The sequence below is a fragment of the Achroia grisella genome, unplaced genomic scaffold (assembly GCF_030625045.1).
Source record: "Achroia grisella isolate CSIRO2021 unplaced genomic scaffold, CSIRO_AGI_Agris_v1 utg1096, whole genome shotgun sequence".
Classification (NCBI taxonomy): domain Eukaryota; kingdom Metazoa; phylum Arthropoda; class Insecta; order Lepidoptera; family Pyralidae; genus Achroia; species Achroia grisella.
In genome coordinates, this window is record NW_026712575.1 from 1,163,601 (window position 1) to 1,190,553 (window position 26,953).

The 26,953-nt window shown below is 31.6% G+C and overlaps 1 protein-coding gene across 7 annotated transcripts in view; it reads left to right on the forward strand.

The window, feature by feature from the left end:
- The window catches only part of LOC131848809 (myocyte-specific enhancer factor 2), a 74,299-nt gene extending 48,087 nt beyond the window's left edge, over positions 1–26,212 (forward strand). Inside the window, exons 2-10 of one of the 7 annotated variants that reach the window (XM_059198748.1) lie at positions 10,222–10,371; positions 14,382–14,519; positions 15,209–15,274; positions 16,070–16,370; positions 16,925–17,163; positions 18,484–18,605; positions 19,610–19,666; positions 20,525–20,697; positions 22,133–26,212. In XM_059198748.1, coding sequence (XP_059054731.1) covers positions 10,318–10,371; positions 14,382–14,519; positions 15,209–15,274; positions 16,070–16,370; positions 16,925–17,163; positions 18,484–18,605; positions 19,610–19,666; positions 20,525–20,697; positions 22,133–22,257 — 1,275 coding nt within the window. In that variant the 5' untranslated portion in view covers positions 10,222–10,317 and the 3' untranslated portion in view covers positions 22,258–26,212. Of the gene's footprint in view, positions 1–10,221; positions 10,372–14,381; positions 14,520–15,208; positions 15,275–16,069; positions 16,371–16,924; positions 17,164–18,483; positions 18,612–19,609; positions 19,667–20,524; positions 20,698–22,132 lie in introns of all 7 variants that reach the window. The other 6 variants (XM_059198756.1, XM_059198765.1, XM_059198771.1 and 3 more) reach the window with 6 other exon arrangements.
- Positions 26,213–26,953: the final 741 nt, after the last annotated feature.

Here is a 26,953-nt window from a genome sequence, read left to right on the forward strand (position 1 = left end):
AAAGAGTTAAGCTCCATACATACAGACAGAAGAAATATGTGCGTACTAATGATTTAGATCAAATTTTATGTATCTAGAAAAAAACTGTTTTCTTCGTAAAAATTACATGAAAAAAAAATCGAGCAATGCACATGCACCTTAGATATTGGAAACGAACTGGACATGAACGTAAAATACAACGTACTGTTATTTTTAAACACTGAGTAGATACATTAAAGAAGAAACATTGCAGTATACATGTTTGAGGAAGTTCCTAATATTGCGACTCCTTGTTTACATTAAATTGCTTTACAATAAATCATAAAACCAGAATTCCCTGTGCGTCATTTATTGTAGATATAATGTGACATAAAACAAAAATGTTTTCAATGGCCTACTTTACAAAACTGCGAATAAGCATACCTAATTATGCCTCTTCCTTCATATTACAAAAATATCTAACATCACTATTTCACTAATGCTTATAATATGCCCAAATTACAAAGTGATCATAGAAAAATATTGGTGGTTTTTTACAATAATTTTAGCACTATTTTCACTTAATATATACCTTTCATCTCTTTTCAAACGGCCAAACCATCTATATTCATCCATATCCTCTTCTCAATCTTTGTGACATTCCCACTCAATCCACACATCTCTATTTATTTATAATACTAATTTTAATTATATTTCAAAGTTAAATATAATAGATAGATTTAATGAACGTCTTATATCTAAAATTGTGTTTCTATATATAGGCTGGTCGGTTATTATATATATAGATTAGACCCTTGCGAGCACTTTTACAAGTACCTAATAAATATCACACGTTAATAATCAACACGACCTACAACACGCCAACACATAAGCTGCAATATTTCCTTAACATTATGAATTATTATAACAACAATATATTCATTCGCCGTGCATTTATTTATACATAACGTGAGAATTAAAAAAAACAAAATATTATTACTTGTTTTTTATTATTGTTTACTAGAAACAAAATTTGGTGTTAATTTAGAAATGCAAAAGTAGGTATTTATAAAACCAACAAAATGTGTGTACATAATTTATATTATCATCATGTGAGATAACCCATAACACTACCATAATGTAATTAAAGCGAGTCTAACAACGTTCAATTCATTAGACTTTATTGCCTATCAACCTACTCAACTTGTATGCTTACACCAAAAAACACTACTCTTCTTTGACTGTATAGTAAAGCAACCAAATTATATATTTATCAGTGGGAATACAAATTTTCCTATACAAGTCTTCGCCAGAGAAACAAGACTTAATTTATAGTTTTCAACAGACTTTATAAAAATCTTTTATATGTGAACTGATTTCGATCAATCATTTTTTATTTCAAATTAATAATATTGAAGTAGTCCAAATAAAATCTATATAATATTCTAGCAACAAAAATATAGAATTCCAACTACGATTTCATTAAACCTTAAAATATTTAACAGCCCAGACAGAAAGAAAGATAGTTTTACTTGGACTATAAAAGGTAAGTCATTTAATTATATTCCTATATAATCCTTAATCTTTTTCTATACCTATAATGGATGACATAAGTAAATGTAAAATATATGGACTGTACAATTATAACAACTGCTCTACCTACACTCTTCTGCCCTATAGTAGTCATATTAAATATTCAATCAATAAATAATTCACACGGTAATAAGTGTGTACCTAACTCGTTGACGCATAGTAAATTATATCATTTCAATAGGATTATACTTCACACCATGCACTTATTGTGTTACTTATTGGAGTACATATCTATATATATTCTATGTATTAAAAAATATAGCGGGCAAGTCCCGAATTCTAATAATGTTGAGAGTGATTTATATTTATAAGTTTAATTACATTATAGAGTGTTTAAAACTAGACGATAAGCGAGTTGTGACGAAGGTGGTAGGGGATTGTGAGTAATAGAAACTAATGACCCTAATCTAGTATTGGTCCATGTTAGGTCAATCTCCACGAATATCTTCGGAAACCAACGTTAGTAAGTTTGATGTGAATTTGTCATGAGGGTCTAACTGACCTCTGACGGTATGCTCCTCTAGTTATCGTCCACTAGTTCCCTACCAGCGAACCGTTAGCGAATGTAATTATTATCTTACATTTAAAATCACGTTGTGTCCTAATGATTTACTTACTAGATTTTTTCTACCCTATTGCGACTTCAAATCTACCCAACACAAAAAAGGCGACCTTACTAAAACTCTACAATATCTTAAAAAAAGATTACGTAACTGTTCTATGTACGCTTATAATTAGCACTAAATACTAAGTTAGGTTCGTTTGTTACTTATAAAACAATTCCATCAATTAATTTTCGATAGCTTGTTTTTTTTCTTATAAAGCAAATTGTAGTAAAAGAAAACGGCGATATTAACATGCAATTTATTTCATTTCATATAATATATGTATATATTTCCTGTACCAATTACTTTTTCCGGGATTTCCACCAGCCCGCGTAAGGACCTGTCCTCTATAATAAGTTCCGTCTTACTTTTGTACGGTCTACAGTACAAAAGTAAAACGGAACTTATAAAACGAAACAATTATTCTATAGTGCAGATACTGTTTTACATTATTTATTGTATACTATTAAATAAACAGTTTCAAAGTAATTACGTTACGAAATTACTTCATTGAATAAAAATAGTAAATATATCTATCTAAACTCAACAATAAATTTTTTGTCTTTAATGTTGTGATTTGAAATATGTTTATTTCTATAGATGGCATTGTCACACGTTTACCAAATAATATATTCAGTTTTAGTGTTAATACATACTTATTCAATATATGTGTACTTATATAATATATGTAAAACATTGCAAAAAATACTCATACAAGTTTGGTTAGCAGTTTATCACCAAAATGTTTTCCACCATATCAAAATCGAGTAGAGATCAGATAGGGCCATCCACACAAGGTCATACTGATAATGAATTCACGTGTGTATGTATGTACACACTTGAAATCATCTAACGTTACGTATGTAGTATATTTTACCTGCGAAGCCGTAGTTATTGATAAGCAAAAATAATATATATACGCGCATATTACATTCTAATAATACTAATATTATAAATGCGAAAGTATGAACATTTATTAACATGTTTATTATTGAATAGATTTTTATAAAATTGTATACAAAGATTATACATAACACATAAGGTACTTATTACGATGATTCAAGTAGGCATCATGAAACATAATTCCTCTAAATTTAATCAATTGTAAATACAAATTGTTCCGATCAATACAAGTTTTCACGTTTATACGTGTCAAATATTTGAAATAATATTGTTGACTGCGTGCTTAATTAATTACTAAGTAGGTATATAAATAGAACATATATTATTTAGTTGTATATAAAAAATTGGATTAATTTAGAAACTAAATTTTTTAATAGCATGTAGGTATATTAATGTTATTTTTTTTATTTTAACTACCAATTTTCCAGATCTATAATTACAAGTACCATAACGAATAAATTCGTCGTGGGAAGAGAATTTGATACACAAGCTTTTCCTTCTATGAAGTTTAACTAAATGTCCAATCACAGCCAATTGTCATTACATCTCCCCCGCAAAAGTAACTGAAACTTTTTCAATCTATTAAGATGTCATCTAGCCTGAGGCAACATCAACCGTGTTATAAATAAAATATAAACCTTAAATTGTACATAAATAAACATCACAACAACATTGTGAAAACTAAAACTGGAATCATAGTTAATAATCTAATTTATGAATACACAAATGAGCTGTAAAAAGAGAATAAAATAGTAGGAGCAAATAAGTATTATTTAAGAGAAATTGTGTATTCCTGAAATAACTATAATGAATAAATAAGAAGATATTAAGAATCTTTAAAAATAAACGCTTATTCACATTAATAAATTAACTTGAGGGTTTCAGCCGGTACACAATAATAATATTAATTTACTTCTCTACAATTGGCTTTTTATAGGCCGTAACATCTGTGCTAGAGAATACAGATGTTACCCCTTCAATAATGATATGTGTATATCTTTTCAAATATTGTACTCGTATACAATATTATTGTTACTTCAAAACTGCTTATATGTAAGTTTAATTCAATAAAGAATTTTAAACTCTCCTCTTTTACATATATATACTAGCTGACCCGGCAAACGTTGTTTTGTCATATAAATTAAAATCCCTATTAAAAAATAGGGATTGATCGTAGAAGGTTAAAAATTTAGGGTTTATAAAAAAATTGTCGTAATGAAAAAAAATATATTTAACACTTATAAAAATTAGTTATAAATCTATTCTCAGACCTACTGTATGTACATATAAAATCTCATATAAATTGATCAAGCCGCTTCGAAGGAGTATAATACATGCACGAAACCTGAGACACGAGATTTTATATATTAGATTTCACACTTCCATTATAAAATTTATAAATATATACGAAAAATATATGTTAGTAACTAAATAAACAGTGCAATTCAAATATTAAAGTAATTACGAATTTAATCTGCGTTTCATGATCCAGCGTCGCTCTCCCGGGCCATGTGGGCGTCAGCTGAGCCCAGAGCCAGCCTGACGACCGCACGCCCACGCCTCGCCACCTCCAACCTCGCCCAACTACTGAATTTGATTTCCGCTCGACTCGTACGAAAATTCGGGAAAGTGGAAATGTCAAACGAGATTAAACGCTTCTCAATTGGCTTTTATTGACTTGTAAAACTATTAGACTACTTTTATTTTCAATTGGATTTAAAAAGGAGATGGTCTTCAGCTTGGCTGAATCTGAAACAATTATGAATGGATTTGTACTAGGTACTGCTTACTCCATATCTATTAACTAGTGATGACTGCAATTTTGTCCACGTTTCCATAGTATATTTGTAAATCGTTAATTAATGACAACAATAAACGAAACATTTAAGGCGACATTCTATTATTTCAGTAATAAATTAATAATGTGGTAAATTGTTCCTTTTCACTAAAAATTATAATTATTTTTAATTGGTGATTATTGGCCTATATATTGGCTCATATTCCATGAAAATTTCATCGTATTTTCTCCAGCTGCTATTAACTGATGATATTATACACACAGACAGTTTTCGCCTCTACGGGATTTTACGAATTTATTATATATAAAGATATTGTGGTAGAATCACAAAGAAAATATATTGTAAGTTGCTTAATATTCATTTTATTTAAATACAAATTATTTATAAATAACCTTTTCTATTTTTTCAACTTCAGTACCATCACACGTTCAATTTGACATTCCACGCGTAATGTACATATAATTATTTTATGATCTCACGTCAGTCATAGAATTTCCAGACTGTATGTCGGTCTGTGACGAAAAAACCCAGCAACATCATTATAATTCGTGAATATCTCAAGCATGAAGTAAATTTATACTTATGAGTTTTGCGACCTCTTGCTACATGAAACGAAGCCGGTAATAAAAATATAATGGCTAAACGCCGTTGGTATAAGTCTGGCATTAAGATTTTAGATAAATAGATAATTTACTAAGTAACTTATATACACACATATATAACTTAACAAAATACATTTATTTAGTGATAACTTTGATATTTATTTATTATGACAAAGTATTTAATTTAATTAAAATTTATTTTGTTTCTTTCTATTGTCGTAATAAGTCCAAAGACAGTTACATTAGTTATGTATATATATATAATTGTATTTACAAAAATCATAACTGTAGAAGTCAACTATAAATAATTACTACTTTTGATCTATTACGCCGCATTACATTAAATAATGTTATTTAAAACGAATCAGTTGACATTTATGAAAAGTATAAAAATAAGACAAAACAGACATATACCATGTGATATGACGAATAAAAGATAAATATATGAAATTATCTATATATTAATATATCTGAAACACATACACAATTATAAGAAAAGCACACGTAGAGCAATAAATTAATAAATAAAGTATTTCATCTACACTGTTTTACAAATGACTTACAGCCCTTACAATATGAGTGAAGCGTGAAAGATTTTTTCACTTATTTACCTCGCAATGAAGCACGGTTCACGCTTTTATGCATGCGTTAACCTTTTAAGAAAAAAATTAATGAGCTGAAAGAAAAAAGGAAAGGCACTAGTGACGTTGACGTCATTGAAGTATTGAAATATTGATCGTGGTATAAAAAATTACGTGAGAACTAATGAGAGGTAATTTATTAATGTACTTGGAATTGCCAACATGAAAAATACAGTAAAATAGACCATTTTCATTTCTGACATTTGTTCTTGTTAACAACATACATTTTTCTTCTATTTCCAAACCAATTTACAAAAAGTTTTCTTTTCTTTATATCTTACATTAGATATAAAAAATACTGTAGAATAGACACAACCTTCATATTTCTGAAATAATCTATGGTAACAAAAATCCAGCAGTGGACGAAAGTGGACTGACTGATGATGACGACGAAAGAAAGAACTGAGAATTTTCTCATGTTTCTTAAGCAATGTTATAAACGTCTTTTCTTCTTACTTCTTACTTGTCTCCGTATAAGGTCCCTCTAAGTACTTTACTAAATCAATATATCTAGTTACGCAAATTCTTCTACTTAATCATGCGAAACGTGATAATGCATGATTAGCAACCATGTGCGACGTAATAAGCCACCTATAAACACAGTGACCTGACACCTTGGTGGGTGGAGGAGCCACCCCAACTCACCCTATACACCGGCGACACCTCACATTGAGTGCATACCTACATGCAAACTAAATGCGTGGTAGAGGTCGGCCGAACGCAAACAAGCAAATGAGGGGAGACTGTGCAAACGTGACACTATTTTATACGTTGCACACACGTGAAACATGCAAAACAATAAAGACGGAATTCGCAGTACTGCAAGTGGTGTGATAAGTTCTTTCTTATATACGGAAAATAATATCAGCCTGTATAATAATCATATGTAAACAGTAAGACCATTTTTAATATAAAAAGATGTAAAATATCTAAGAATAGGAGTAAACGTAAGGGTGATGAAAATATTTTCCTCTTCAAAAAGTTGACTTAACGCTTACTTACTACAATTTTATGTTATTAGATATATTATAATTACTTCCATAGTAGTTCCCTCATATGTATATTAAGATGATATAATTCGTATTTAGTAGAATAATAATATACACTTCCAATTAAAAACATGACTATAAACATTGCGCAGCAAAAGACACCCAGACCCAGAAATAGAGAAACCTTAGCTCTATATAAAGAAGGTAGGCAATTAAACAAATATAACTAGTTTATTATTCATGATAAGTAAGTAGAGGTTTACGTAATTTTTTATTTATTTCTTTCGGATATCCATTCATATTATGTACTAACATACTTACTTGAACAACTTATAAACTATGTTAGTAAATCATAATATATATCCTTATTATTTTAACTCATGCAGTTCAGTGCCTCTGGAGTGGATCCAACATATCTGCTACAATGTTTAGGAGGTTGTTTGCGCTCCCCCGAATTCTACACAACAGGGCTGCAGTTTTTTTTTTCGAATTACATCTTTTACGCTTCACATCTATCCGCGCTAATACCTATAGTCTGTTTTTTAATCCCTGAGACTAAATTGACAGAAGTAAATATCAAACCTTTCCACTAATATTACCTATAGCGGGGTAGTGGTGTACCTGCCATACCTGTTTGGTTAATCGGAAACTTTTATTTTGACATATTGGTTTTAAAGCTTTAAATGACGTTTCCACAATAGAATTTTAAAATTTACATGTATAGTGTCATTACTGTCATCGTATTATACAGCATACAAAAACACAAAGTTAGTAATTTCCCTACAATTAGTAATTTCCCTAATACCCTACAAATAGACATTTTAACAGTTTTGTCTTTCAAACAGCAAAATATTTTAAATTGGCGTTTGTTTTATGATATATGACACTATAAAAAGGTCATTTGTTTTATAAAAAAGACAGTTAGTCTTTATTTATTTCAGGCAACTATAATATTTTAAAACTAATATATTGATCTTGTCTATGTGGTCATGGCACTGACGACGGCAATCTGCCTATACTCTATTAATTTTGCATTGATGTGTTTGAAATAAACACCCACACATTATTTCTGAATAACCTGTAAAAATAGATTAATATTTATTTCCGCTACAAACCTACTTGAAAAATGCAAAAACCGATCAACATTGGAAATATCAAATTTGTCTCCGGGATTAAAAAACGGTACTACTACTACTAGTTACTACTACTCCTACTACTAGCAATTCTACTTTTATACTTTAAAATATACACTATAAATGTATATTTTAACGTATAAAAGTAGAGTTGCTCATCTACGTATATATCACATCACTAGCTGGTACATTTGCATCGCCTGTTCATGATACCATAAGAACTGTAGGTCACAAGCATTTACATAATAACTCCCATCAACCCACATGACCTGTTTTTTGCGCACTAGCCTACAATAGCGTTGTTTTTACAAGCTGCGTAAATTATGTTCCACTACCGCTGTACTACGGCTTTGTCCACGTTAATTAGGTTACAAAATGGGTACGTGTTAATCTAGGTTAGTAATAGGTCGTGTTTCATAATATACTAGCTGCATGCAGCTACTTCGTCTGCTTTTTATGATCAAATATTAAAAAGAAAGGACGGACATACTCTATATAATACCGTTTTGGTGATATAATCTATCATGACAAATTTCATTAAGATTGATTTTCCGATTACGGGTACCACGTCATCATTTACGTTTTCGGTACTCTTATTTCATTGGAATAATGGACACGGGACCGGACAATCTAGTCCAAAACTAGACAACTTATACATATACTTTTTTTTTTGTAGTTGCGTATATAATATATATACAAATACCCATACCAATAAAAACAATCATACTCATGAATATAAAATATTTGTACCATGCCAAGAATCGAACCGGCGATCATCGGAGATAAGACGATGTGCAAAACTGCTTTACCACCGCGTCCTAAATACAAGTACCTATACAAACTTTCACGTTCATAGTAAAGATTAGTTATTAATATAAATTAAATTCCAATAAATTATAAATTCAACAATACATTCTAATTGAACAGAATTTTATATTAAACGCCTCGTTGTGGCTTAGTTGCTATATTAATTATAACATAGGTAATTTGAATTAGGTATATATAGTTATAAATTGTGCTTTGTCCTATCCTTTGCTGATTATAAATGTAGAAGCAATTGTACAAATTACATATGCCACGGTTTGAACTACTAATCACATAGACGTTATAGTAAGTCGTTACATTATTACAATTCTAAATATACATTGCAATTCACACTTATTTTTAATTAAGTGGTTAGATTAATTAAATCTATTACGCGATTTCATTATTAAATCAGTAATTGTAAACTACCTCCCAATCTAATTAGATCTATTTTTGTATGTTTTACAATAATATGTAGCTATAATATATTAGACGACAATGATGACGGCACAGTGGTTCTCAACAGGTGCGGACCCAACCAACAACAGAACCAACCAAAGTGTCTGTGTGTGCAACCAGAAGGGTCTGAAGTGAACCGCAGGGCCATTTTTCAATCAATCAATCAATCAATGAATTGAAATGAGCATTGAATATTTTTATATAGAACGTAAATTAAGGAGCCCTTATTCAATTATATATACACTAGCTATCCGCCTCACCTTCGCATGAGTGTAGATGTATTATACATATAAACCTTCCTCTTGAATCACTTTTTTATTGCTAAAAACTGCATTAAAATCCGTTGCGTAGTTTAAAAGATCTAAGCGTACAGACAGCGGAAGCGACTACATTTTATACTATATAAAGATTCTATATTTCAAAACAAATATGAGATAAGATACATGCCAAACTCATGAATACAAGCGTTAACTGCTAGACTACCGAGGCTATCAAATTATTTATACAGAATTTTCAATACAGAAGACCTTTATTTATTATTGTGCTAGATATAGACAATTATTATAGCGATATACAAGTATAAACTATATAATTTTTTATCCACGAAGTAGATAAAAAATTAGACAATGCAATCTAAGTCGGCACCTATCTTTTTTATCAACTGTGTAGATATAAGCGTTCGCGATTAAATAATTCTAATCATTAGTCTAAAATATTAATTTCTTTTGTTAACAGATAGCAGAAGCTGTTGACATCTGCAGTATCAACCAGCCACCAGGCGTATTTATTGTTGTCCCAGATCCACAAACCCCCTCCAAGATTGCTGCCACTATGGGTCGGAAAAAAATACAAATATCCCGAATCACGGATGAACGGAATCGACAGGTTAGTTAGTTTGTTTATTTGAATCATGACTAGGGCCTTCATAGGACACTACAAATTGAACAAATATAAGGCAAACCTAGGTCTGCTTTTTTCTGACTATTCTAATGCTGTTGACCGCTGCTGGCCTTTAGAGCTTCGCCGGATGATAGAGGGCGAGTGCAGATGGCACTCCGAATCCGCGGAATGACTTATGAAGCGGCTGAAGGCCACTCCCGCGCGATGGATACAACTTTAATCTGAGGGCACCGCTAAGGGTTCGGATCAGGGCGTCGTAATTTCGATCCTCGTTTGAATTGGACGGGGGATCGATCGGACTGTGCATAACAAAAATCTGCAGATTTTTACCAAACTGAAGAGCCAACGCCAGAACACATCCTATATGGTTGTAGCCTACTCAAGCATAAAGTTAATATTTTCTTTAGAATGTTTACACTCTATCCTGAGGAGATAAAAACCATCACTACGAATATCCTACAATTCTTGTCCCTGACGGGTCTAGGTAGCGAATTCAAAAAAAGGGCGAGCACAATAGATCTTGACTTATTTCCAAAAAACAGCAATATTCATAATATTAATACAAGATTTAAAGACAAACTTGCTGTCCCCAAGTATCGTTTAGAAAAAGTTAATAGGTCTTTTATGGGAATAGGTATAAAAATTTACAATAAGATACCAAAGGATATGTTGGAATTACCCTTAAATAAATTCAAAACATCTGTTAAATCATATTTACTGAGCAAAGCCTATTACTCACTAAACGATTACTTAAATGACGAGTGTGCATGGCAATAGTTGTTCATGCACTGAATTTTCATTTAATGTTGGACATAGACACCTATATAAATATACATTGTAAATAAACTGGCTTTTAAAAAAAAAAGTAATTCAATTGAGTTTCTTGCCAGTTCTTCTCAATTGGATCTATATACCGAACTGGACGGTAGGGAAAAAAATAAAATTATAATGTAAAAATTTGACGTTCATAAGCGGCTAAAATGTCCTACATGAATAAATGATTTTTGAATTTGAATTTGAATTTGATCTATGTAGGTCGCAATGCTACAGGTCCAAAAACCTGACAATAACCCAAACCTCCCAATAAAAAATAAATTGTTGGTTTATACAATACTAATCTTCAATGATAGCCATCTCCAATCGGAGATTGGCGATGATTATGGCAATCTTTACTTTATCCACGGCGGTCCTGAAAAGGGACCTGGTATGAGCACCAGGTTAACATTAACCACTGCCTGACGATTTTCAACCACGAAGTAAGCCTGGTCTTCGGCACAATATTAATATTATACATTAAATGCAGTATTGATAGAGATTAGATAGGTTGCATTTGTCAGGTTTCTTAGAATCTTGTGTTGCTTAGATGCAATAATCGTTATCACTGCGTCTGTGCATCACAGAGACAGATTTTTAAAGTCTGGAATGGCAGCACAGTACCATGGCCGTTACATGATAATGTATTGTTCATGTCTATAATCAACACTTTCAGTTTAATACGTAAAAAAATATAGTGAATTCGCTGCATTAATTGAAATAACAACCTAATTTTAAAATTAAAATTATTTTGTTAAAATTGAAATATTAAACAATGGGTAATTAAAGTAGAAAAAAGTAAATTCATGTAAAGTTCTCATATCTGATCTAGTGTTGTAAATTATAGACCACGTATATTATATTGTACTACCACACAGATATATATACAAATACAAGTATTTGAATATATCTCTGTTATTACGTTTAAGTAATTATATCAAAATGTAATTAAATTATTAACTGTAAAGTAGGTACGTGCCACCAAAAATAATATTATGATCGTGGTACTTCGTGAAATTGTTTTGAATGCTGATTAAACATTTTATAAGTAAATAGAGTCGATGCATGTGGAGACTTTAATACAAATTAACAACGAATACAAGGTTACGAATGAGTGAAATGACCTTAGTATGCGGTCTGACCCAACAGATGTGGCATATCAGCAGCTCCCACTGCAAAACATTATCGCGAAAGGACAACGACCGGTCTCGTTTGTAATTTATTAATTATACGATTACGCAGTATAGAACCCTTGTCCAGTTTAACCAGATCCTTTGTAGCACTATTAACTGCCCCTTGATAGAGTTGTAACCTTCAATATAGGGAGAATGAGGGGTATCAAACTTAAATGGTTGAACAATAGAACAGCCAGACAACTGAAATGAAAGTTGCGAAGGTCAATTTGTTTTAGTCAATTTTGTGAGTTCCTTGTTTGACAATGATTAAACTTTGATGCATAATGCTGAAATGAGAGACTTTCTGTACGTTGTTATACCAACTATTTAATATGAAATTACATGTCAAAATCATTTTATTAGAACCACACACACTTTGCTTGGTCTCAATAAAATGTGATATTAAAATTGTTAACATTTCCATATTTGAGGATAAAATATACATGTTCCATTATTGGTAGATACCACCTTTGTACTAAATCTCTCATGAATTTACATAAGTTGCATGATATCTTTCAGTTAGAAAAGTAAAATAATAATATAACATTAAAACTGGCGATCATAGCTGGATGACCATTCAAAAATGTTGGTTACACCAATCATTATAGTATTTGCTTTATATAACTCGCCAAATAAAACATACTACTAATTTTATATTACGCCGTCAACGCCAGAGAGCTATTAAATTTGACGCGTTATACATTGGTATAGGTAGTTACAATTATGATTCATGTAAAGCAGCGTTATTATATATCCCAAGGAACTGCAATGACTGTGCAGTACTATATACCCCATGACTGCATAGTTTATTTTATGTTATTAACCACCTATTGTTATCAATATTGGTTTATATCGCATGCTCCAATTTAAGCAGCAAATATTTTATATTTTTTGCTCTTAAGGAAAATAAGCCTAATCTAATAACCACAGAGGATATCAATATACATTTTAATACGGTATACAAGTGTAACGGACGTCATTGTAATGATACATATGAAATCTAATATATTCTAGTAAATAATATACATACAATATGCGTCCCATAACTTGATACTAATAATGTTGCTGAATTACTGTAACTAACACTGATTTCGTTTTATTTGTGTATTAAAAAAAATTGCGAATATCTCTAATTTTCTGGTACGCAAATTATTATGTCCTCTGTATAGAAATCGAATACTATATAAACTGACATTTATCTCAATTCTATACTATATAGAATTGAGATAAATGTCAGTTTATAAACATTTTAGTTTCCTATATTAACTACATTATGACATATAGAACCTTAAGAAAGATATGTATTTCTATGCTATTGTAAACCTCAAAATTCAAATTAGACATTAAAGTGTTCTTAACAATGAACTGTTTTAACGTTTAAAATAATTCTGTTTATCAGCAGGTGAAAAAGAAATACGCTAACAATCAATTAAAATGCAAAAAATGTTGTCTGACTGGTGACAGTATCACCAAGTCAAGTTTTTCTATAAAAATGTAGCTTATTAGGAACTTAATAATTACTTATTTTTATTTTTAGAGCAGTTATTTATATGTACAAATTTTTGACTGACGTACATTCGCCTACTCTGAAATATGGATTTTAACGGAATGTCAAATATCCATGGGCCCTATTAGAATATAATATTTACATTTTTAAGGATAATTCACACAGCATTATCTAGTCCCAAGCTAAGCAGAGGTTGTGCTATGGCTACTAAATAACTACTGCAAACAAATGTAAATTCATATATATTGTAAACGCAAACACATTACATACAGAAAACACCTAGACCGATATTTGTATCGGTCTAGGTGTTTTCTGTATGTAATAAAATAATTATATTCCTGAATACAAATGTTTGTGGCGCGCGAGGAATCGAACCCGCGACAATGGAAAGTAAGCCTATATGCTAAACCGCTACACAACCGAGGCCGTCAAATACAGATATTGAGTTATCACTAGTAATGTTTTATTTAATTACTTATAATTATTTTTTTAAATTTCAGGTGACTTTTAACAAACGCAAATTTGGTGTGATGAAAAAGGCTTACGAACTCAGCGTACTATGTGACTGCGAGATTGCTCTGATCATATTCAGTTCTAACAACAAACTCTACCAGTATGCTAGCACCGACATGGATAAGGTAAACACCTTCAACTATGACACTTTTATATATTTCATTAATAAATATTTGAACTGTAATACATTATTCAGATTTTTCATTATGCATTTTGATACCTGTTTTCTAGGTTCCTCACTGGATTGCCTTCTAATCACTTATTTCAAAGGACATAAATGTTTTAAATAGTATTTTCAACATTCTTTTACAAATACTCTAACCAAGAATTTACTACTAACTTATACATACTTTCTCTCGTTTTTTATCATTTTACATTAAAAGTCTAATATGAAGCAGATATATCTATTAATGATTTGTAACATTCTTAATATCTTATTTACTTACTCAAATATTATGTTAACTAACTAATATATTTATAAAAAAATCTCAGAAAATCAAATTTCTCAAATTCAAGTAATTGCTGCAATAAACTATTTATAATTGAACATGAATCAAACAGTAATGCTATAAATTGAGCATATTTATTATCATTATTACTTGAGTAATTTTTCAAAAGAACCAGTTTTATAACAATATGTAATTGAAAAATAATATATGAATAAATTTATAAATATGTATTGGTGGATCCAAACATTCATTTAATGAATAATAAACCTTTAGATAAATGTTATATAAATATAACAGGTTCATTACTTTATTTTATCATTACAATGGTTTATTTGTATTAACCTATATTGTTTCTTACATTGCAGGTGTTATTAAAGTACACGGAGTACAATGAGCCACACGAGTCGCTGACCAACCGCAACATCATCGAGGTACATGAAGTACGGCGTCATCTGTGTGCCCGTGATCGCAATGCAATGTCCATGCAAACTTGACTGATCCCATTAACCGAGTGCTTCCTACTCACCAAATAAACCCTAATGCCTTTATTTCTTACTAAAACACTCATTGGTAACATTGTTATCAATATAGATGTCGTATTATTCTAATTGATGATAGGCCTCACTTGTGCCGATCATAATTTTAGCAGCTACCTTACAGCATCAAATGTTCACAGTATCACATCGATTATAGTAAACATACAAGAATAGATAAACACAAACCTAATAAAGTGCAGCATGTTTATTTCCTGTTAGAAAAAAAGCGATACGAAACACCAGACACCCAGTTTTTATACTAACAGTTTATAGCTAGACACCCCCAATGTTTATGTTATTTTTCCTTGTACAGCATGGGTTTTGTAAATATTTTTGTGTTTATTTGAAGTAACCGCGCGTACCTGATTTCAATTTGTCTCGTAGGGTATAGTCAGAGTTGCATCATTGCATTCGACACTACACACAAATGTACGCTAAAAAGTTTCCTGAACAATTTTTATAGATCACGTTGTAGAATTAATTGAGTGCACTCTTTTTATTTTGGACCCTTCTTTACATACTTTCACGAATATAAGTTTTTTTCAATCAATAATTAAACTTAATCGGAGAGTTCAATGGTGTGTAGAAAGGGTACTAATATTAACTTATTGCATGCCAAAATTAAAACAGTAGTTATTTGATAATTTTGGCTCGTCAAGCCACCTGAGCTTGTTTCGCTGACACTTGCAGGCCCTAACGAAGAAAGAGCATAAGAACGGAGTGATGTCACCGGATAGTCCTGAAGCTGAAGCGGAATATAATCTAACACCACGAACTGAAGCCAAATATTCAAAAATTGATGAGGAATTCCAAATGATGATGCAAAGAAACCAGTTGAACGGAAGTCGAGTTGGTGTTGGCGTAGCTGGCAGTAATTATAACTTGCCAGTTAGCGTCCCAGTCGGAAGTTACGATCAATCATTGTTACAAGCTAGTCCACAAATGCATACCTCTATTAGTCCACGGCCATCTTCCTCGGAAACCGATTCAGGTAATTTAAAACATTATTTTCATTTCATTATTCGAATAGTAATAAATAAAACAAAATAAAGAAAATGTTATATGATGCAATTTAGAGAGGTAACAAAGGTAAAATGTTATATTTATATCTTTACTAGATGAAGATATAAAGTCATCTATCTCTATGTTAGAATATGGCAAATTTGCACCAAAATTTTATCTGCTTTATTATACTTCATTTCTATGCTCATTCCAATTCCACTTGTTGTAATAGTAGTTATTGCGTATAAGTATCGTAATTTATAATTTTCAGATTATAAATAATAATACAACAAGACTACTCAAAAACATCTGCACATCGTCTTTGCTTAACCTCTCTGTCTAGACTAATATCTGCCCTTAAACAGAATATTAATTGTTTTAGTTTGAAATTATAATTATTGGTTACAAAAGCAACATCTTAGACTTTGGTAATAGCAGCGCATCAATGTGATTTCCATAATGTCTTTGACATATTTACCATTACGAGCTGTAGGTTATAATATGGAATTAATGACATTAATTGAATTAATATGATTATTCCAGTATACCCAAGCGGCGGAATGCTCGAAATGTCTAACGGATACCCAGGATCTGGATCGCCTCTAGGCGCGGGCTGTACTCCGTCGCCATCTCCCGGACCATCGCCATCTCCTCACCGACACCCGCATAAACCCCACGCCCACGCACCGCCGCCACACCACTCTCCGCGACATAACAATTTACGTGTTGTCATACCCAGCTCGATGCCACCGCCACAAGACGATATATCATATACTGGAGAGGTACGTACTTTTCATCGTCATTTCAATTCAATTGTATAAATAAATACTATATAATATTTAAGGAATATATGATAAGGATGGAGGAAGGCCGAGAGATGGATGGACTCTGTAAATGATGATACGGTAAGAATCCCTTTTCGCAGTCATCTCGTTATTTACTCCCTTGTAAATACCTATTACATGTAAGTGAAATTCATATTATGCCGAACCTAAAAAAAATTAATAATGAATAAGCAAATGATGATGAAGTACCCTATAGACAGCGATAGCTGTATGTAACCCTAACAGGAACCATACTGATCTAAATGTACCAATTATAAACAACTGTTTTTATTTATTTATCTTTGAACATATATTACAAAGTTGATTATATATTGGATCCAGTACTAGGCGAAACTGTATACCGAGAGTGTCCAAAAGAATTGGCAGATATTATTAACTATAACAGATCAGTGAGTAGAGTAGATTTGACATATCATAGGAGCCTGCAATGGACCGAAACGAATGAAGACATTTTAATTTGATTTGTGACATTATGGAATACATAAAGTATTAAGTTTTCAGACAGATAAGTTTTCAGTCTCTAAGGTCCAAAGGTCTACTATATTGGGGCACTAACAATTCATTTAAAAAAAAATTACATATGAGATAGTAGTTCTATTTAAAAGTAGACCGCGTACGTTAGGTTGTGAAAGTAATTGTATATTGTTCACAAATACACGAATAATTATAGCATTTTTTAATTGTTGTCTGGAAAGAAACAAGGAAAGGGAGGAATTTCCAACAAGCCTATCTTGATGTAATTGTAATGAGGACCAGAAAAAAATGCGAACAGCATTTGTTTCTTATATTCTTTTACTGTATATCGAACCAATTAAAACAAATTATAATAAATAATATATTTTAGTACAGTAAATAGTACAAGATTAAAAGTCTAAACTGCATAACTATTTTACGATTGCAAAGTATTTCTCAATTAACTGTATGATTTCCTTTAGTATATTTTTTATTAAATACAGTAAATAACGAATTTTAGATGTAGGTAAAAAGTCATTTTCGAAGACTCTTCAGTTCTCGCCTAAACCTTTGCTAGCTGCTTGCTTTGCAAACAGTATTATGTACTCAAAAGTAAGATATAATAGTGAAATCAGAAAGTACAGAGGCATCATGTTAGTCAATAGAAATAGCCAGCCAAGGTGAATACGGAGAGCTTCATAATCTATATAGTGCTAAAGTAATTATCTGTCGATTACCACCAAAAACTAGGATATTTAAGTATAAAACCCTTTTTACTAAGTGCTTCTAAACATTTGTTTACAGACACCACTAGGCTACTCAGGACTCAGCAACTTCGGACCACAGGATTTCAGCATGAACTCGGACATGGGAATTGGACTATCATGGGGCGCACACCAATTGCAGACCTTACAACAACACAGCAGGTACATGTCTGTGCCCAATTTGAATTACTTATTTTCTCATAAAAATCATTAACCATCATCAGTATTTATTACGGATTGTAGAAAGAGTTACATAATTCTAAAATCTTTAACTAACTAAACCGTGTATAAATATTTTTTGTTCATTTTCATTTATGATTAAGTAAATTGTAAGTTCGTTAAAAATTTAAACTGTTGAGATTTTCGGAAGTATATATTTTATTTTTTAATTTATATAGGACAAAGGGCAGTTTTATTAATTTATTTTAAATAAATGAACAATAAAAAGTTCATTAACCTCGGACATTTGGATCATATTAGTTCTTTACTTGCGAGAAATAGATTGAATTTTATTTTGTATATTTTGTAGAAATAGATTGAATTATATTTAATATATATTTTTCAAAATATTATTAAAATGATCTTTTATCGCTATATAAATTGGACCCTGCTTAAACTAATTTTTGGACAGTCCGCTAGAAGCTAGCTCGAATCCAAATATGCTTGAATGGTACACAACTATTTAGTTTCCAAACACTTCTGTATATTTCTTCGTAGTGTTCTAATATCAAAATCAATGTAACTTTATATTATCATGTCTTATTGAGGTTGATTTTACAATTGCCAAATGTATCCAAACGCAAATAGTACTGCAAATAGTATAGTAATGGAATTTGAGAATGCTAGTTTACAAATGTATATACACAAATTATTCTATTCAAAATTTACTTTTCCTATTATACAAACTGAGTAATGGAGTCTAGATGTTTCGAATGACACTTTCCGGTCGATAACATTACCGAAAGAACGTTGCAAGCGTTCCGCACGACTTCACATCGTGCGTTATTGGAGACAAAAAAGGCAAATTACGTAATAACTACCTATTTAATTTCATGAGTTTTTTATAGTCAACAAAGTTTTTTATGTTGAAATAAAAAATACTAAGCAATTTGTCACATACTCCATTGGACTCAAAATAAAAAAGTAATTAAATTTCAATTAATTAGATATGCACTGAAGACAAGTACAGACATCACAACGTGGTTGACTTATATGAAAAATAGGTACGTCACTAGTAATTACTACACTTGGTATCGCAACTGCCATTTATATATTTATATATATAAACTTCTTCGACTGAAATACCATACACAATGCCTCTTTTTATTGTGTAATAATCCTATTTACTAATCTCCTAAATCGTTTGAGACCGTATGATTGATTGCCACCATAGTTGTGTAAAAAAAATCGCCATGACGGCCTCGGTGGTCTAGCGGTTTAGCACACCGCCTTACTTCCGATGGTTGCGGGTTCGATTCCTCGCACGGCACAAACATTTGTATTCATGAATGGTCAATGGTCAATTGTATTGAACAATTGTATTAGTCTGGGTATTTTCTATGTATGTATTTACGAAAAAAAATAGATTTACTTGTATCAGTTATCTAGTGCCCATAACACAAGCTTTAGCTAGCTTAACATGGGTTTACATGGCGCTGTGTTATTTGTCCTGAGATTATTATTATATTATTATTATTTGTTAATGACTAAGATATTATACTTAATTTCATTGCAATACAGTGTATAAAACAAGTTACTTAGTAGCAAGGGATGGTCTCGGTGATCTAGCGGTTTGTACACCGCTTTAGTTTCGATGGTCGCAGGTTCGATTCTATTCATACCACTTCACGTCGATATAGCTTCTGCTTTTGATTTTTTTTAAATTACGTTTTACATGAATAAAAATGTTTCAAAAATCATACAAAAGAGGAAGAATAGAATGTGTTAAAATATCATCACATTAGAAATATGGACAGAGTGTTCGTATTGTAAAAGGAGTATATCTCTACTACTGCCAAACGGTTTGGCAGTAAGTTTAAAATATAAATCAACATGTTATTAAATTTGTTATTCCTCAACAGTAGCAGCTTGCCAGTGCTCGGTGGCGGAGGGACACCGCCGCCGGCTGCGTCTCCTAGCAACGTGAAGATCAAAGCGGAGCCGGTGTCGCCGCCACGTGACCCGGGCCACATGCATCGCGCGCCGCCTCCCGCACCCGCGCCGCAGCCCGCGCACCTCTCAGGAGTCATTGATGGTACATTGTCCTATTATTATATTTTTTTTTAATATATGATAATGCGGTAATGATTTACGCTGGCGGGGCACCAGTGGAAGATAGGTTAAGCATGCGGTCAGGTTAGTTAACCCATTCTAGTAAATTCACCAGAAATTTATCATAACAGTTTCTAGGGGGCAACCGCGTGGAGAGCTAATGGAGAGCTATTATGTTAGTTTGTTAGCAATGGGATTACTATTCCCCTTTATAATCATTATCATTACATAGTATAAAATGATGTCGCTGTCGCTGTCTGTTCCTATGTATGCTTAAATCTTTAAAACTACGCAAAGAATTTTGAAGCTGTTTTTATAATAGATAGAGTGATTCGTGAGGAAGGTTTATATATATATTACATATACAGCCGGGCGAAGCTGGGGCGAGTAGTTAGTTTCCTTACCCTTCTTCATACCTTTTTGTATTATGGGCAGCTTCGTTTTATTAGTAGCCTTAATTAAGTACATAAATTACAGAATATACTTATAATAGCTAAAATTATAATATCTGTTACTGATAATTGATTGCTGTTAGCAGCAACTTCATCTGGTTAAAATTTCATCCTTTATTTCAACCCTTCCCATTTTTTTTATCTATGTTAAGACAAAATGTATTTTATCTTAACATAGATTACGAGGATGTTGCCTATATCTATAAATATTAATTCCTGTCAAATTTTATTAACATCCGTTTAGCCGTGAAAAGTTACCAAACAAAAAGACCGATATACTATCGTATTTATAATATTGATATGGATCCTTCCTATTAACAGGTATGTATGATATTTATTGTATTCACTACAATATAAGACTCAACATTACTGGTAAAGCTTATCGCTGGCTGTTAATGTCAGTGACCCATGCTGACACATGACCCCCTCGTCAGCGTTACTCATCGTGAGATAGGAATTCACTCAATATTTACATCCCTCAGATATAGCATGCGCACATAAAACTATATAAAAAACAATAACAGGCACGCAACTGAATTATCTTAGATTTTTATTCTAACTCTTACATTTTTACCATAATTATTACTTGAAATATTCGATTTCTGTAGTTTTATTATATGTTTATGACAGCGCTAAAACTTAAATCTACTAATATTATAAATGCCAAAGACGCAGGTGATATAATATAATTAAACTAGTTAGAAAAAATATAAACAAGTGAAATAACTACTGTATTGATAGGAATGTAATAATAATGCCTGATAAGTCGTGTATTACAGACATCAAACATTCATAATTGATTTATACCTAATACCATTGATTTAAACCGTTTATAATTATTATATATTTATTAACAAAATATGAGTAATCAATATTTATATAAATATTAATAATATACTTTTCTTAAGAAAACTATTAATTTGATCCTTACTGGTAATTCTAAATTGAAATTGTTATATATTGCAGGTTCGATATCGTCCAGTAACATGGGCTCTCCGGCCGGACAAGACATGAGACATGCTAACACCGTCCCCCTAGACTACGAGCAGCCCCATACAAAACGGCCGCGGATCGAGGGCTGGGCCACATAGCTAGGCTATGAGGCCTTCGGATCCTACCCGAGGCCCCTCCATCCGCACTGCTAAACCCGACCCTGGCGGAGCGGCTCCAAGGTTCAAAAACCTATGACTCGCAGCTGCAAAATCCTATCGAGCTTCGGTAGACCGTCCTGCGTTGGATATCAACCATGTTCTTTCCTCGATGGTGCTGCATTAACAAACCGTGACAGTGCTAGAATTTTCGATCAAAAGTCTGAAAAGGAAAGGTGCATTGAAGGTGCTTTAAATTTTGATGGCACGGTCAACTTTTTACGCATACGCGTACATCTCATCTCGAGAATGAACTGTCCTTTTGTGTAAGGATACAATTAGACTAAAAATATTTAAATCCTTTTGATGATTTCTAATGAAATCAATGTTATAACAAAAATGAATGTTCAAGTTTACACTACCCTTCTATTATACGTAATGAATATTATTATAATTGCACATGCAAGTACACTAAACGTTAAGGATAAATGTTTAATCTAAGTACAACATTACTGAATAGATGCAACCCTGATCAATTTTCAACTGTAAGTACGTATAGATAGATTTGTAATTCCCCTGTATATAGATGACATTACATGTGCAATCCGTGCCATTGTCTGTTTAGCTTAAAAGTTAGTCAATTTAAATTTAGTGACTATAATAGTAGAAATGCACTAGGGTCCCAGAGGTTCAGTGGGCAAAGGAAGCAGCCGGACGGTGTTGTGTAGTGCGAAGAACAAACTATAAAAAGTGTGTTAAGTGCGTTTATGACTTAAAAACGACTGTTGACTTTTGTGTTAGTGTTTTAAAGTTCTTTTGTGCCATTTTAAAAGTATAATAATAGTGTGACATCCGAACTTGAATCTTTGTAAATTTAGTAAGTGTAGTTTCATCACAGAAGATAATAAAGTTATGTATTATAAATCTACATTATCTATTGACATATTTATACACGAGAATCATATATAATATTTACATAATATGTATACACGTCCCGTTAGGAACGAATGTTAAGTAAGTAAGTAGGTAATGTTAGCTAGAGTTGAGTATATTAAAGTACCACACGAAGCTTTAAAATTTCTTATGATAACACTCGCACTCTAAGCAGACTTGTAAGTAATGCAACACAGACAATTAATGTATCGTAATGATTGTAGAGCTCCTGCCAACAATCTCCTCTGACCAATGTTGTCTCTGGAATTTAGGAAAGCAAGCAAATGTTAGTTTACGAAGCACTGCTGTTGATTAATATCGTAAATGATTTTATTTTTTAGATATTTATAATTGCAGTAACTCGTATTGCACTGAATTATACAAAGGATGCTTTTTAAAATAATTATAAAGATACAATCTATATGGTTTCCTGTATATTAGTCCCTGACTCTTTCCAGATTACGTAAGAGTATCTGTAATTGTTAGATGTTGCGATTTATGTGTCTTGTGACTATAATGGATTATTAAGGGATAGCAAGCTTGTTGATAAATTATTACTTTTTATTTTGTTAGTGTGATCTGAAGACATTGAATTTTCTTTTAAATTCAACAATAAAATATATTCACCGAACGGTGTACAATATTTTACCTACAAATAAGCAAACTCAGCTTTAAGTGCACCTACTATAAATATATTATTATCGTACCTATTTTGGTATAGCACTATATCACAATCCGCCCTATTTTTAGATGATATTGTCTGGTTACATTGAAAGTGGTCATTATAATCTTTGCCACTGGTAATACATGTCCAATAGCTAATGATGACTTTAAAATGTAACCATAATTATGTGTATAAATACATTATTGTAATTAATCAGAAGTTCTCTCGATGTTACATAGTAACACTAACTTCCCTTAGTTCCACTCTGTCCCCTTATATCTTCTCACTGTAGATGCCTTACTCACAGTGCCTAAATGTACCATTTTGTACCAAATTTGTATAATACGATAGTATTTTTGCTTTACTATTTTTTCACATCCTAATAAGTTTAAGTCTTTAAGAGATGTTAAATTGTTATGACCGTAGTATTTGGTGACACTAAAACCAACTGTATCTATTAATAGATAACTTTTATAACCTAAAGCATAGGTAGTGTCACAGCGATCAATTTATAACTATACCACGTTTTGGAAGCAGTCAAACTGTTTATAGAATACTTGTAACTTGTAAACTTGTGATTCGTAACTATTAAATGTAACATTAAGTAAAAAGTTTGCAAAAATAGATATAAAAAAATAATCATTAGATTAATCCTTCAAATCACAGTAACAAAATGTTAATGTATGATTGTTAAATATGTACAGGGAATTACCAGTTTTGATGTTCAAAAGTCTGAACGCATATAAAAAATGTATTTTCGCATTGTATAATAAGTACACGATTAGTTTTAATACGAATTAATATTTTAATACCGAAGCATAATTAATGTTGACCCGTTTAGGGAACTATATAAATTCATGTAAGTACACATTAAATGTTAGAGTAAATTGTTAATGTGATATAATTACATACACTGTTAAGATCCTTATATTTGAGATTCTATGATTGCGTTACTTGAAATGATTTCTCGGTCGTTCGTTCCTAATAGTTCATTTACCAGACGTTGTGTACTTTCTATTAGAATTTGCTCAATCGTGTTTGTTTGGCGATATGTAGCATTGTCATAACGTCTTGCTTGTTATCAAAACTTCTTTTAAGATTATATGTCTATTAATTGTGAATGTTATTACAATCTCAAATTCCCTGTCAGGTGTATAGATTATTGATTCCGTAGTACAAGTGTCCAATTGTTAATATTGTACAGGTTATATGAGTCATGTTATTGTTACCGATACCTATCACTTTGTCTCAAGCACCTATCGAATGTTAATTATTCCAGAATAATAAATAAATGATTTGCACAAAACCAAAATGTTTATGGGAAATGGATGGAGTTTGTATAATGTAAAATAATTGTCTAGTACTTCAAATATACGAGTATGTGTTTACATGTTTACTCTAATAGATAATAACGTTTGAAGTACTTCAAGTATTTTGTCGCGTGCACATGATATTCTATCGACTTAACTTGTATAAAATACTTCAACCGTAAGCTGGTATTGGGAGCATAATTTCCGAGGTTGTGAATTTTACTATCGGGAATGAGTTCACGTTAAAATAATTATTAATATTTAATGTACTATTTCATTTCGGCGCACAACTGTGTTGTGTGTTCTTGTAAAAATAGTTTGCTTGATTTGTTTTGTAGATGTACCTACTTTTGTGTATGTTTTATCTGTATTTATACCGCTGTGTGCCAATAGCAAATTGTTGTTCTTTATCAGTTTAACTTATTACCTTTAGAATGAGTAATTCATTGCATTTAATGAAAAATATGTAGATTTAAGTATAAAATATTGGAAATCAGTGTCTGATTTCATCACATTAGTTGTTATGTGCTCTGTTTCTCATATTTTGCTATTGTTTCACAGCCCAATGTGAACAACCCAAATAGTATATAGGTATATAAATACATATCCTTATTAAATACTCAAGTCGATTTCACTCTTATTTCTGTCGTAACATCATCAGTTGTGCAATACATATATAACAAAATGCTTAGGTAGGTATTAGGTATATTTTCGTTTGAATTTACAAAGAATGCGAAATCTGTTGTATTTTATTGATATTTTTACTGATAATGTGAGAGGTACCAACTATATTTTGTAGGTGCCTCTTGGGAATTTAAGTCATAATGTATAATTATTTTTAAGCTAAGGCCGGGCCAAATATTGCATTAATTTAGGTCTCACGGCGCCTGTTTCTGTGTCGAGGCAGCCAATTCTGCCCTGTGTATAAATTGTACGAAGAATGTAAACATCTCAGTGGCCGAATGAATATTAATGTTTATCGACAGTGTTAGAAAAATTGTTATAAATTATTTTGATGACTGTTCGAAGGATAATAAAGAGTTGGATGTCATTTTGTTTTCATTTTGTCTAATATTAGACGACCTTAATTTTTTTTTAATGTTTTGTTCTCTATAAAACAAAAGCAATAGATTCCGTTATTCTATACTAGGACTAATTAGTAATGGTTATCATGTTTAATTATGATGACCTGATGATATTCATTATATACTTACTGCTATTCTGAAAGGTTGGTAAATAGAAATACTTCGACAGTTCAGCAGTTGTAGCAAAGAAAAGCTTACATTATAGAATTATTGTCGTTTTTACATCAAAAATATCATTACTAAATCAAATCTAAATATAGGCACAGGCGGGTAGGGGATTGTTAGTAAAGAGAGTAGTAGCCCCATTGCTAGCAATACACCATGTCAGGGCCACCTCCAAGCAGCCCCCTTGAAACCATCGTGATGAATTTCTGATAAATTCGTCACTATAGACAAACTGATCTGATCTGATGCCCATCCTATAATCCTTCACTGGTGCACTACCAGCGTATACTGTTAGCGCAGACGTATCGTAACATCATTCCATTATCATCGCTACAAAACATATGCTTAATACAGATCAAAAAGTATCTACTGCGTGTTTTTGTCTCAAAATAGGATATAATAGAATTGTATGTTATAATGAAAATGTATCCCTGCAGGAGGTATATATAAAGAGAAATCTTAACCTTCAGATAAACCAAATAAATAATTGTTCTCGCAAAATGATAAGGTAAAATTAATTAGAAATAAAAAAATATTACATA